Below are 14,849 nucleotides of genomic sequence, written 5' to 3'. Positions count from 1 at the left end.
CATGTTCCCTCCAGACTTCACTACAAAATGCACAATTTTGATATTTGTAAGAGAATTTTTAATGACTTGGCCCCTCCTAACATATTCATGGATCCCCAAAGCTCTGCGTCTGGTTTCGAGCCTGCTCTGCAAGTAGTGTATCAACGGACGGACGTTAGAAGGGAATAGTCAAAACGCTTTTAGAAATGAAGCGATTGATCGAAGTAATAATTATATATATATATTTAGACTGTCTTGTTATGCAGGAACGCATTTGGCGCTAGCTTAATTTTTTGAAAAGTATATTTTTATTCACGTAAATTCATTGAACGGAACAGGGCTCATAGTGAGTCACTTTTTTAAAGTAAAATTTATTTTTTTCAAGTTGGTCACTAAAAGTTATTTTTTTTTAAAAAAAAATGTCACTAAAAGTTACTTTTTTGAGAGGTAAACTGACTTTTTCGTGTGATTAATGTTTTGCATTGGCAGTTTTCGAAGAAAAATATTAAAAAAAATGGAAAAAAGGCAGAAACTTGTTACTCATTACTCTTCTGAAAGCTTCAGTACTTGCTGCCACATGTAAAACAGTCAGCTTTATTCTCACTTCAGCTTTTATTGTTTCTAAAGCACAGTGGATGCTTAAGCTCTCAAGGTGGGGTTGAGAACCCTTCTGTGTCTATTCTTTCATCTATCATAATAATCTTTTAGTTTCCTTTCGTAATAGTTAACGCTCCGTTCAACGTTGTGTGTGTGTGTTTGTGTGGTTCATCATGTACGTCTTGTGTTACGCTTCTTGTATTTTCTTAAGAGTAGGTGATGAATTTGAATATTTCACGTTTTTGAGAATTTTTAATGCAAAGTTAAATATAATGTCTGGGATGAAGAAATTCGCAAATAGAAAAGAACTGGTTCCACTTACTCAGAAGCTTTTTACATCTGCTAAAGTCGGCCAAACATTGACGTATTTTTCAGTCGTAACCATAAAATTTCATACTCTAGTCTTGTTAGCAGCTGTCAATACGTTAGTGTATGGGACCTGGCGTACGTTTACGTACCGAGCTTACCATAACTACCAATCATACTTTGAGAACCTAAGAAAGGAGGAAGCTCAAAAAGAAGAAGTAAAGAGAAAACAAAACAACAAACGAAGAGAGAGGTGATGGAGAAATTGACAAAGGAAAAAATGGGGATGATGAGATTTTGGTCACTTCTTCGTGTGCTTTTGGCCATTTTTGGTCACTTTTCAACTATTTACAAGAGGTCAGACCACTATGAGCCCTGGGATTATTAAAATTAGGGTATATTATAGAAGACAAAACAGAAAGATACAAAATATTTGTAAATTGAAAAACTGGATTTCTGGAAAACAACTAAATCAATGAATATTTTACTTATGAAAGATATTCAGAGCCAATAACGTAGCCAGGAAGGGGCAGGAATGGAGATTAAGAGATCAAATAATATCACAAGAATTAACGTTAACAAAAGGGTTAGAATATTAAAATAATGAAATTGGAACAATGTACAGTATTAATTGTGATTTCAGCATGGGACGAGGGATTTTTCCCAATTAATATTTTGGAAAAAATCACCCACTAAAACTTGCTGGGGGTGAATAAATTGAAATAACAGCAGAATTTTGCAAAATAATTACAATAATTCGTATGTAATCAATTCACATGTAGTTACTGGGTAAAATAGTGGAGGTTAATTCCTAATGCAGTGAAACCTTTCTTAACGGGCATCTCTCAATAGTGGACGTCTTCGTAAGAGGACAATCTTAATTATTCTTCCATGCAATAAATATGTGTGGTGTGGTGTTATGAGAGAGAACCCTTTCTTTTAGGGACACCTCTCATTTACGGACAAATAATCGGTTCCACTGATCCGTTTTGAGAGGTTTCACTGTATTACTTAGTTTAATAATAATAATAAATGCTCAAATGTGTGAACTTACTTTATTGAACCTACCACTGCGAAGAGCTAATAATAATAATAATAATAATAATAATAATAATAATAATAATAATAATAATAATAATAATAATAATAATAATAATAATAATAATAATAATAGTAGTAGTAGTAGTAGTAGTAGTAGTAGTAGTATTGCAATAGTTGTGTAACAAAATATACTGTTTTCTTGTTTGAGTTTGTTTAAAAATTATATCACTATTCTGAGAGCACCCCCCCTTTTACTTTGAACACCCTCCCAAGTAAAACTTTCTGGCGTACTTACTGGTATCAATGAATGACAAATTGAAGACAGTCGTCCCCGCAAATGGACAGGTGTGCGGAAGTTGTAGCATCTGTGCTATGATTATAAACGTAAGTACGTAAACGATCTTCCAGGCTAGCAATTCCAAGAACATCTAAGACAGATGACAAAGAATTTTCAATTGAAATATTGCGAGCCAACCTTCGTCAATTAGCTAAGTAATAATGACATGAACAAAACATATATGATATATGGGCAGATGCTGGATGTATTTCAGAGAATCTCGCCAAGTGAAAAGTTGTTTTTCTCAGTGGACGGGTTAAGAATAGAGCGGATTTTTTTTTCATGATCAAAGAAGAAACACACCATTGTGAAGAACTGGAACCCAACCCTCTGAATATTGTGATCTGGGCTATGATATCGACTAAGCATTTGATAGGATCTTATTTCTTCGAAGGCTCTGTTACCTCATCATGTTAACAGAGTGGCTTCTTCCACAGCTCAGAGGTTGAATATTGATCTGAATGATCGTACGGTTTAATTAGCTATTGCACTATCTCATTGTGCTATCAGTTATTGGAAATACTTGAATCAAGTTTTTCGTGATCTATAATTGAGTGAAGAACATAACTTTCAGCATGTGTCAATTGCCCTCCCAGGAGTCTAGATCTCTAGACTCTAAAAGTTTATAAGGGGGCGTGGTGGCTCAGTGGTAGAGCGTTCACCTCCGGTGCTTGGGGTCCCTGGTTCGATCCCAGCTCGCGCCCTGTGAACTTTGTGGTGGACAAACACCGTGCTCGTGGGTTTTCTCGAGGTTCTTCCGTTTCCTCCCACTTTCTTCATTCCACCATTTCAGTCATATCTCATCATCACCGTCTCCTTTATCCTAACCGGCATAACCATGGGACGTAAAACTTAAAGATTTCATTTCATTGTTTCTAAAAGTTTATACCTCACGTCCTGTAACAACTTTCTGTAAACTACCTAGGTACTATAAGGAAGGTACTTCAAGCAGGGCCGTCGCATGGGTTGTAAGCGTCTGGGGCTAGAATTCCCATGCACCCTCTTCCTAGTGTGTTACGAAAAGCAACCAGAGTTTATTCTGTACTAGATTTAAATATGGAATGTAAGATAAAAGAAGTTGGTATTATACCAATTTTTTAAAAGTGAATGGCTTTTGTAGTTAAAACATAAAAGTTAATGAAAACATGGTTTTGAATTATTGAAATCGAGTGCTGTTCTTGCTTATTTTGAACTTCATACACATCAACATAGTAATAGCATACAATATACAAATAACGATACAAATATTAAAGCGCAATGTGTAAAGTGATAACAAAAACTTCGTAATTTTCTGACTTTTGCTAAATACTTAAATAAAAAATAAATAAAATTTTTGTTTCCTTGCGATTAGCACATAAATTTTCCAGTAAATTTATTATAGCGTTAGAATACTAAAGTAACTTTTCCAGGTGACGTTTGTAATTATTTGCATTTGTAATTATAATTTATATTCAAAATCAAAATGTACGGTTTGTTTATGTGTATTCTGCAAGACGATGTTAACAACACGTTGTTCCAAAACATGCATTGTAAAGATCATATAATGATAATATAAAAATACTAATAAATTAAAATAGAAGTAAGCAAAATTAACTGCACAATGTCATATACATACTTTATTCAAACACTAAATGGCATTCTCCTGGCTTTTCTGTGAACAAATATGGACAACATTTCTTTGAAATCTAACTTTCTGGCTTCATCATTTTCAATATCTACTATGGCCAAAGAAGTAAATATTCCTTGGGCCATTATTGAGCGTAAATACGTCTTTATCAGCTTTAACTTACTAAAATGCCCATGACAGACACTCTTACGTAAATATAAAAAATAGAAAATTATTTTTTAAAAAATATTTGTTTGTTGCACACGACAACGGTTTGTGTTGTTGACATTGTAATAGTTGACAGGGACCCAGCCAAGATTTCGATTCGATGACACCGGGAAAGGGTGAATGGAAATACCAAGCCCCCCGGGTACACGAGGTCTGGCAGTACACTTTGAAACTTTTTGTAAAACTTAAGCGTTAAAATTACATTGTAATTCCTTTTAAAGCATTTCTTGAACAAAATAGGAATAAAGAAATGTTACTGAATTTTACTGAAGTTTTTTTTCAGTTTATACCAAATTGTCATGCGGATAAGAAGTAAGTAATAGCAGATCTTGGTCAGTTTTCTAAGATAAAATCTCTTCTCAGGAGGGCTGGGAGAGTTCCCGTTGAATAATCCTAGACGATGTTTTATATTACCGAGCCGTGGCGTGATCATTATTAAAATATCTGAATCAACATTAAATTAAAAAAAAAAAAAATCATTTACCAACATAATATGAATTCCTTAAATTTTGTTGATTTGTTGTCCCGGAGCCCACGCGACGGCCTTGACTCCAAGAATGATTACAGACAACTCAACAGTTTATGGACACTATTAAGACTGCCTTTGTCCCTATCACCAAGGAAATGCTTCGTATAATAGTACATAGCGCCCCAACACTTTGTGTCAAACAAATGATGGTTTTCATAGAGACCTCATGGATGTATGGCAGTATTAGTGAGTGACGATGACAGTGATATAGTAAATCTAGTATATGTATCAGTTGTTATTCAATTGTTATTCTCTAAGCGGTTAGCGTACGCGCCTTTGGCGTGGGAGACCGGGGTTCGATTCCTGGCGGGAGCTCATGTGGTTCGGATTCCACGTTAATCAGTAGGTCGCGTCTCATATAGTCTCGCTGCTGAAAGAGACGTTAAACTCAAAATCAACTCAACTAAATTGTTATTCTGTTGAGTTGAATTGATTGAGTTTCACGCTCTTTTCAGCAGGTTTTAAAATTAGTACGACTTAGGATCCTTTTTACGAGGTTATTTAATTTTGATACTGCTTTACAAACAGAATAAAAATGGTTTAGATATATTGATATTTAAAAAGCCTAGTAGCCATATAGTAAATCAAAGGACCTGTCCACAATACAAAGTGTGATTGTGTTTTTTACCTAATAATAGAAGCGATAAAGAAAAGCAACAATAATAATTTGTATGTTAATGTGATCACCTAGCTAAACTTCAATGTAAATTATTCTTTTGTCTCCAACTCTTTAGGGGCAGCAGGTGGGAAAGGAGAAAAGGGTGAACCTGGTAGAAATGGAGTACCAGGACCACCAGGCTTTGCGGGACTTCCGGGGCCACGAGGTATCAAAGGTGAACGAGGAAAACCAGGGCTACCAGGGTATAGAGGACTTCAAGGGAGTGCTGGTAGAGCTGGTAAGCCTATGTAGCAAGAAATAGCATTTCTATGAGCAGGGAATGTACAGATGGTGATCAGAAAAATGGAAACACCTGTAGTTGGCAACACGTCAGATGTATGGGTTGGCAGTGGTGTCGTGGCGCCCGCAGCGCCGGACCGCTGCTGGTGGTGTATTAGGTCGGTCTCCATACTACGTCAGGCGCAGTGGAACAGCAGTGTCCAGTGGCTGCAGCAGACGGAGGTAGTGTAAAATGGGAGACCTCTCAGATTTTCAAAGAGGGCAAATTATTGGTGCGTGGTTATGTGGAGTGAGTGTGCGGGCAGTGGCTACTGTGTTAGGTGTCTCGCGTGGAACAGTGTCAAAGGTGATGACGGCCTACACAACACACGGGAAAACCACATCGGGGAAGCGGAACAGTGGGCGGAAGAAAATCATGAGTGACAGGTCACGCCGAGTATTAAAGCGCATTGTCACGCAGAACCGTCGTGCCACTGCGGAGCAGTGACGGAGGAACTCAATCAGCACCTCCCTCACCCTGTTTCGACAATCACAGTCCGCCGCGAATTACATGACATGAACTTACGGGGTCGTGTTGCACGGGCCAAATCGCTCATCAGGGCCCTTAACGCTTTCGCACACCGCAAATGGTGCCGCGACCATGCAACTTGGACCGTTGAGGACTTGAAATGTGTGATATGGTCGGATGAGTCATCTTTCACCCTATTCCCAGCCACGGGCCGTGTTTATGTGTGGAGAACGCCCAAATAAGGTTATGATCTGCAGTGTCTCCGCCCTACTGTGAAACATGGCGGCGGACGGTGATACTGTGGGCCGCCATATCATGGTTTTCATTGGGTCCTGTTGTCACACTTAGCGAACGAATCACTGCCAACGATTATGTCGCAATTTTAGGAGACCACTTGCATCCTGGTCCGGATGTTGTTCCCGGACAATGACGCCATCTTCCAGGATGGTAATGCACACATTCACACAGCTGGCGTTGTTGCAGTGTGGTTTGAGGAACATCAGGATGAAGTTCAACACTTCCCCTGGCCCGCCCAATCCCCAGATCTCAAAATAATTGAAAATCTGTGGTCCGTCTTGGAAACACGACTCCGGCGACAATTTCCACTTCCATCCTCTCTCACAGAACTGGCCGATGCCCTGCACGAGGAATGGTGTAAAATTCCACTTGCTACCATTCACGACCTCTATGCCTCCATCCCACGTCGCATCAAATCTGTTCTGAAGGCGAAAGGTGGCCCGATACTATATTAATCTGGTAAGTTGCAATTTCGTTCAGGTGTTTCCATTTTTCTGATCACCATGTGTATGTAGTTTGTAATGCTTAACATCTTTCTAGTGTTATTTTGTGTTTTTTTATATTACGGTACTTTAGTAATGTCAAATAATCCAACTCGAAAAATGACATATTGATATTTTCTGTGTTCGATTTTCAGTTATTCTATAGAACCTATTATATAATAGACCTACCATTTTACTAATGCAGTTACGCTAATATTTCTTTAATTTGTAATAGGTCTCCAGGGACCCCAGGGAGAAAAAGGACCTCGGGGCAGTTTGATATATCCACAAAGTTCAACAATAGGTATTCCTGGATCCAAAGGAATGCAAGGGCCACCAGGTCCAAAAGGAATTCCTGGTGTTACTGGGCGGACTGGTTACCCTGGACTTTCGGGACCCAACGGACCCAAGGGAGAAAAGGTAATATTAAATTAAAAAAAGTATATAAAGTTATTCTTTGGTTACCCTCTCCTCTCACACGCATATTAGTGAAAATAGTTTTAACAATAGTAAATAAATAAACCAGTTTTACTGTTAAATCAAATTGTCAATGTGTTTGACAGTTTTACTGTATTATTGCATTCTTGAATAAGAATATAATTATTTACTTCCAACAATGTCAGCACTTAACAATATCCCTAAAAATTGTCAAGTGAGATCTCTTGATGGTAAATAAAGAAAAGGTCTCTAGATACTGTTAGAAAACATACTTTCTTCCTTTTTCCATTCAAACATCGCTCAAAGATTGGGAAAGTTAGAGCATGTAAAATGAGATAATTAGATGTATGCTTTAAATATTCATTGAATATATACATGTCTTTGCTGATTATACACATACTAACATCATAAGAAATACCGGGCGAATTCGTTATCAAATTATATTCCTACAACAACATATTTATAGGCATATATAAACAAGAAAAAAACTCATTACGTCAACTTGAAACAATTACTGAATTATTCTATCAGATGGATAAAGATGTTCGTAGGGAAGTTATTATGTGTAAAATTGGATTTTGGTTAGATATTGTCATATTTCTCCGTCGTATCAAAATAATTAAAGTATTAGAAGACAAGTCATAACTGTAGAACTGGATATTGTCATAATTCTGTTTTACACAATGTATCGGCTTTTGTTGTAGAGCAACCGTAACTTTAATGATGTCAACTAGATTAAGCATTCTGCTAAATTTTCCTACGTTAGGCACTGTTTCTGAGTCTAGTTCCGATAAGTAGATGAACGGAAGTTCACACACATTCGATTTTGGTGGACATAAACATTTTATTGATTTGTACTATAACATCCAGGGGCGACCGGGGCGATTGCCTCCCTAGAAGAGGAAACTTTCTTATTTTACATATAAATAAAACCGATCCCAGAGTTTGGAGCTCTTGAAAGAAGCTCTAAGTAGCAGTATTACAACCCACCGCCCCGCCCAGGAAGTCCGTCCTGGAACCGCCCCTAATAACATCAAACCAAAATAGCATATCTTATTATGTTGTATGAAGTACTCTTATAAGTTAAGATGTGAGGATGGAGAACGAAATGTTTTCCGATAACATAAAAACTGGCATTTACGCTTTCTCGTCCTTTCCTCTGAAGTTTATCACGCTCAGTTAAAGAGATACGTCTGATCCGAAAGGTTCTTGATAGGTCATTGTCCATACGACTTTGTGATAGATAATGTCTTATTTTGGGGTTTTCTCGGGTTCGCCGAATTTCTTCCACTCGTCTCATTACACTACTCTTTCGCTTCATAATTTACTTGCATGTCATCAATCTCTTTTAACCTACAGAGCACGATCGCGGGATGTTAAACTAAAGATTTCGTGTTCATTTTTCAAATGAATTATCTAGATAATAATAATAATAAACTTTTTATGAAGAAGTTTTGATGACAGGAACACATGGTGAACTAGCAAAAGAGACTGATCTACGACATACCTAAAAACTTTCGTTCGATGAACAAGTTATCAAATAGATTACAAAGAGAGATTAATAGGGATAGGATAAAATACACCAATGGCATAGGAATACTTCAAATAACTACAATATTCTCCCTGTGGCTAGAATCTTTTTAGAAAACAATCGTACTCTAACTGAAGTATGTGTTCAAGTAAAGAAAACAACCACTAGATAATTGACAAGCAAGAACTTGGATATTAAAATGATCAAAGATTGATAAGTGATAAATACTTTAGTTACAAAAATTTTGAAAAAAAAAAAAGTTGAAAGAAGTGAAATTAGACTTACATGGAGGTTTTCATATTTTCCTTGCAAAGAATCAGCAGACGCGGTATAAAGACGTAGAACAAGGCTAAGAAGCCGTTGTTTAGCCGTGATGTGAGGTGGAAAATTTTCTTCTATATTTTTCCGCCGTTGTTAACAAATATAAGTGATCAAGTAACAATTCCTCAGTATAAAATTGATTGAATTCATGTATAGAAATGTTAAAAAGTGAAAGATCGTTCAAAGAATCTGAAAATTTTCATGGCTCACACAAATTTTCAGCACTATGTAGGAACAAGTAAAATAATTTTTCATAAATATTAATATTTTCTGTCTTGTATGAAAAAATTGAAGAACTTTCTATGAGTCGGAAAACTTTCATCGTTTTGAAGTAAAAAGTAAAACAATTTTTTGTGAATCGAAAAAACAAGTGAAAGGAATTTTCATGAATCGGACAATTTTCATCACGATGAAGAAACAAATGAAAAAACTTTTCATAATCCGGTCAATTTTGGATATTATGTATACTGATGTTTGGTGGAAAATTTTCTACTATATTTAACTGCACATTCAGCTATAAAATTAAATTCCTGTAGAGGAAAGTTAGTCAGCAACAAATTATCATTTTCCAATTAGCTCTCAGAAACCAGAAAAGTTTCTAAAATTTCATGTTTGGAAGTAAAAATATACAGTACTTCTTTCTTTCTTTCTCTCTCTCTCTCTCTCCCTCTCCCTCCCTCTCTCTCTCTCTCTCTCTCTCTCTCTCTCTCTCTGTGTGTGTGTGTGTGTAAAGTGCAGGGAACATTCATCGAGTTCTTAGAGAACAAATATCCCATTCCAATATTTAAAATGTAACAAGAAATTGGAAAGAAACCTTTGTGAACTTATCAACTTCAGAAACAGAAAATTCCACTGTTTCTTCACATGTAGGCCTGCATATGTAATGACGTAACTACATAAAAGTCTCTTATCAAGATTATTTTTGTAACAGAAAATAAGAAAAAAATGATTTTATTTTGTTTAACACTTGAAAATCATAAATTCAATATTTTAATTTTGCATAATTCGTGTAATTTTCTACAGCACTGGGAGAAGATGAAGTTTTCACACTATTAATATAAAATTTGGCACTCTTATTGGCATTTCTAAAGGAAATAGGAGAAAATTGCTGTTTAGCCCCCCTTTTGGGGGTGTAAACACAAAAGTTCATTTTCCTTATGGGAGATTCAATTTTAATTTTGGAAGCAGTTAAAATTATTCGTACAGATTTTGAGGTAAATGAGTTGTATTTGTTACAAAATGCAAAAAACACTCATTCATAATGCTAGAATAACATTCTTTTGGGAAGGCCCCCTTTTTGGGGGCAAGGGGCGTAAAAAGGTGGTGGGTGATGTGTTACCAAAATCCCAAAATTTATTTTCGGAGTGCTAGTAAACGTCATATTAATCACGAATGTCACAGAATTAATGCTCCAATCTTCTTACATGACTGAGAATGGGGCTACGGCCCCCTTTAAAAAATAAGAAAATCACCATAAATATCCTTAATAGGGACATACGAGAAGAAGGTATTTTTTGTTAATTAATTTGAAATTTTTCGTCATTGTAGCAAAAGAGTATGTGTTTTTCAAATCTGGAATGTTATTTTTCTAACCACTGTTTAGGGGGGAGCACAGGGGGCGAAGCATCAGATGATGGATCTTTATAAATATTCAAAATTTTGTTCCGGAAATGCCAGTGAGCGTTAGATTATTCAGAAATGTCACAGAATTAATATTTTATTGCTCCTTGTATGTGCCAGCGACTTACATGGGGCTATAGCCCCCTTTCAAAAATTAAAAAAAAATCACCATATATATAGAATTGACATACCGGAAGATTGATTTTTCTCAATTAATGTGAAATTTGGCATCGGGTTAGCAAAAAGTTATGCCTTTACCAAATCTGGAATATTATTTTGGTAATGTACCACCTTAATCATAAAACGATAATCACGCCTGTTGTTTTGTATGGTTGCGAAACATGGTCGCTTACTCTGAGGGAAGAACATAGACTGAAAGTATTTGAGAACAGGATCCTGAGACGAATATTCGGACCCAAGAGGAACGAGAATGGGGAATGGCGGAAGCTTCATAACGAGGAACTACATAGTTTATACGGTTTACCCAACATTGTTAGGGTCGTCAAGTCTAGGAGGCTTAGGTGGGCAGGTCATGTAGCTAGAATGGAAGAAAGTAGAAACGCTTTCAAAGTCTTGACTGGTAGACCCATAGGAAAACGACCATTAGGAAGACCTAGGCGCAGATGGGAGGATAATATTAAGATGGATCTCGCAGAGATAGGAATACAAAGTAGAAACTGGATGCAATTAGCTAAGGATAGAAGTCAGTGGAGAGCTTTTGTGAACGCGGTACTGAACCTCCGGGTTCCATAGGCCATAGAGTTAGTTAGTTTTTAATGTACCGCCTTAGGGGGCACAGGGGGTGAAGCATAAGTTATTGGATTTTTTACAAAAATTTCAAATTTTATTTTGGAAAACCCAGTGTGTGACAGATTGATCACAAATAATGCAAAATTAATATTCCGATGCTCCTCGCATTTGCCAGTGACTAATTTTGAGCTACAGCGCCCCTTTCAACTATTACATTAAAACTTTATGATAAATATCCTTAGCAGGGACATACGGAAGAAGCTATATTTTATCAATTAATGTGTAATTAGGCGTTGTGATAGTAAAAATCTGGAATATTATTTTGGCAATAGGAGGCACGGGGGGTAATTTGGTACTTTTGGGGGTCATAGGGGGAGGACTGATAGAAATTCCAAATTTTATTTTGGGAGTGCTCATGGGTGTCAAATTAGTTGCAAGATGCACAGAATTAATACTCCATACTGCTTTTATGTACCAGTGACTAACATGTTACTACAGCTATCTTTGAAAAGCGTAATAAATTCAATATAATTTTTCTTACGCAAAGACCTACTGGCAGAAGCATTTTTTTTTTTTTTTTACAATGTGAAATTTGGCATTATTTTAGAAAATGTTTGTGACAATAAGATAATATCCATTTGTGGATTTCTTTTAGGGGTGTGCACTCAGAATTTCTTTTGCCTAATGGGAGTGTCACATGGGTAAATTTGCATTTTTAGTTAGAAAATACAATAACTCTCTCGCTTGTACCTATGATTGTGCATGCGTGTGGAATTTTATTACGGCCATTCCCCCTTATTGGGCAACATAAAACAAAGAATTGTCCAGATATGTTGGAGAAGGTGTTTACAGTGGCTCTAGTAAATCGCATTAATTCATTCATGTCTTGCTCGTTCACGAGGGCATGCTGAATGAAAGTAAGTTCATTTTATCTGTCTTACACTTAGATTAATGAAATCTTTAAGCAATTTAGTTAATGACAACTGAGCCAAAAGAAAAGTGTTGTTTTTAGAAAAGGAATATGTTTTCTTGGGTTTATGGAATAGCCTGACTCAACCTGATCCTTATTCCTCGCGAGACAATTGTTTTTACTACAGCCATGTGTTCATAGTATACGATTTCCTGAGTTTTACGTCCCACAGTTATGCCGGTTAGGCTAAAGGAGACGGTGCAATATACGAGTAGGCTACTACGTGGAAAGTGGGATCATACCGTTATTGTGCAAGAAGTAGGAAAAAGATACGCTTTTTCTTTGAATAAAGAAAATAATATTTTAATTTTTTAAATATTACTTCTCATTAAGATTTTTTCGTTCGTGGTACATGCGGCGTTTTCCATTGTTATTTTGTGTTCATTTCAAGCTGGTTTGCTTAAGTGTGCAGAAAATATGCTGGTGACTTTATGTGTGATTTTATGCTATAAGAAGAGTCCAATTTGGTTTTTAAATACGCAAAATTCTTTGATTATATTCCAGTGATGCCAAAAAAACGAAGCTATATCCGCAATCTGTTACACTGACAGACGATATTCATTTACAGTAGATTCGATTAAAAAAAAAAAATCAAAACATTCTTCTACAATAATGACAAATTGCACAGTAATTGTAAAGCATATTTACCTCGTTCCCGTACGTCACTGCTAAGGATATTTACCGTAAATTATGTGATTTTTGGAAGGGTGGCTGTAGCCTAATATCAGTCACTGGCACATGCAAGCAGCATCGGAATATCAATTTTGTATTATTTGTGATCAATCTGACACACATTAGATTTTCCAAAATAAAATTTGAAATTTTTATAAAGATCCAACAACTTATGCTTCACCCCTGTGCCCCCCCACCCCTAAGGCGGTACATTACCAAAATAATATTCCAGATTTGATAAATGCATAACTTTTTGCTAACTCACATTAATGGAGAAAAAATCATTCTTCCCGTATGTCAAGGATAGTTATGATGATTTTTTAATTTTTGAAAGGGGGCTATAGCCCCATATAAGTCACTGACCATGCAAGGGGCATTGCAATATTAATTCTGTAACATTTGTGAATAATCTGTCGCTCACTGGCATTTACAGAACAAAACTTTGAATTTTTATAAAGATCAATCATCTGATGCTTCGCCCCCTGTACCCCCTAAGGCGGTGGTTACCAAAATAATATTCCAGATTTGGTAAAGGCATACTTTTTTGCTACAACGACGCCAAATTTCACAGTAATTGACAAAATGTACCTTTTTCTCGTATGTCCCTACTAGGGATATTTATGGTGATTTCTTAATTTTTGAAAGGGGACTATAGCCTCATATAAGTCACTGGCACATGCAATGAGTATTAGAATATTAATTCTGTGACATTTGTGAATAATCTGACGCTCACTGGCATTTCCGGAACAAAATTCTGAATTTTTATAAAGATCCATCATCTAATGTTTCGCCCCCCCGTGCCCCCCTACGGCGGTGCGTTACCAAAATAGCATTCCAGATTTGAAAAACGCATACTCTTTTGCTACAATGACGCAAAATTTCAAATTATTAACAAAAAATACCTTCTTCTCGCATGCCCCTACTAAGGATATTCATAGTGATTTTCTTATTTTTGAAAGGGGGCTGTAGCCCCATTATCAGTCACTCTTACACGTAAGGAGCATTGGTGCATTAATTCTGTGACATTCGAGATTAATTTGACGTTTACTGGCACTCCGAAAATAAATTTTGCGATTTTAGTAACACATCACCCACCACCTTTTTACGCCCTTTGCCCCCCAAAAGGGGGTCCTTGCCAAAAGAATGTTTGAGACGGCTTTATTAGCTTTTTGAATGAGTGTTTTTGCATAAGAAATTCCATTAAACAGCCATTTTCTAATATTTTCTTTAGAAATTCGAAAACTTCAGATATTTCTCAATAAGTGTGCCAAATTTTACATTAATAGTGTGAAAACTTCATCTTCTCCCAGTGATGTAGAAAATTACACGAATTATGCAACAGTATATATATATATATATATATATATATATATATATATATATATATATATATATATATATATATATATATATATATATATATATATATATATATAAGAGATATGTTTTTTATTTTGTAAATTAAAATAAAATTACTTGTTGCTTTTAGAACGCAGCGCTAATAGTGCAGATTTTTTATGTTTCTTTTATTATTTTATTGGAAGAACAACTAGACAAATCAGCTTCCTTATTAGTTATATTTCACTTTCTCTTCTGAATGAATATGATAAATAAACGTTTATTTCCAGAAAATGATCAGTATTTGCTTTCATGAGTTACATAAACTCGAATTTTGAGTAGTCAAAATTTACAGTAGACACTTAATATTATATCTATTATATCTACTTATTTATAAATGT

The 14,849-nt window shown here is 35.9% G+C and overlaps 1 protein-coding gene and 1 long non-coding RNA gene across 2 annotated transcripts in view; one reads left to right on the top strand and one right to left on the bottom strand.

The window, feature by feature from the left end:
* Positions 1 to 14,849, top strand: part of LOC145693355 (uncharacterized) — a 1,690,974-nt gene that overhangs the window by 709,413 nt on the left and 966,712 nt on the right. The window contains exons 12-13 of the mRNA XM_081769282.1: positions 5,358 to 5,519; positions 7,044 to 7,228. Of these exons, the coding sequence (XP_081625408.1) occupies positions 5,358 to 5,519; positions 7,044 to 7,228 (347 nt within the window). The remainder of the gene's footprint in view (positions 1 to 5,357; positions 5,520 to 7,043; positions 7,229 to 14,849) is intronic.
* Positions 1 to 14,849, bottom strand: part of LOC145693360 (uncharacterized) — a 78,728-nt gene that overhangs the window by 23,700 nt on the left and 40,179 nt on the right. The gene's annotated exons all lie outside the window — the stretch shown is intronic.

Source organism: Thermobia domestica, chromosome 8 (genome assembly GCF_964235325.1).
Source record: "Thermobia domestica chromosome 8, izTheDome1.hap1.1, whole genome shotgun sequence".
NCBI classification, from domain to species: Eukaryota; Metazoa; Arthropoda; class Insecta; order Zygentoma; family Lepismatidae; genus Thermobia; species Thermobia domestica.
Note: the sequence above shows the minus strand (reverse complement) of the source record. Positions and strands in the feature narration are given on the sequence as shown.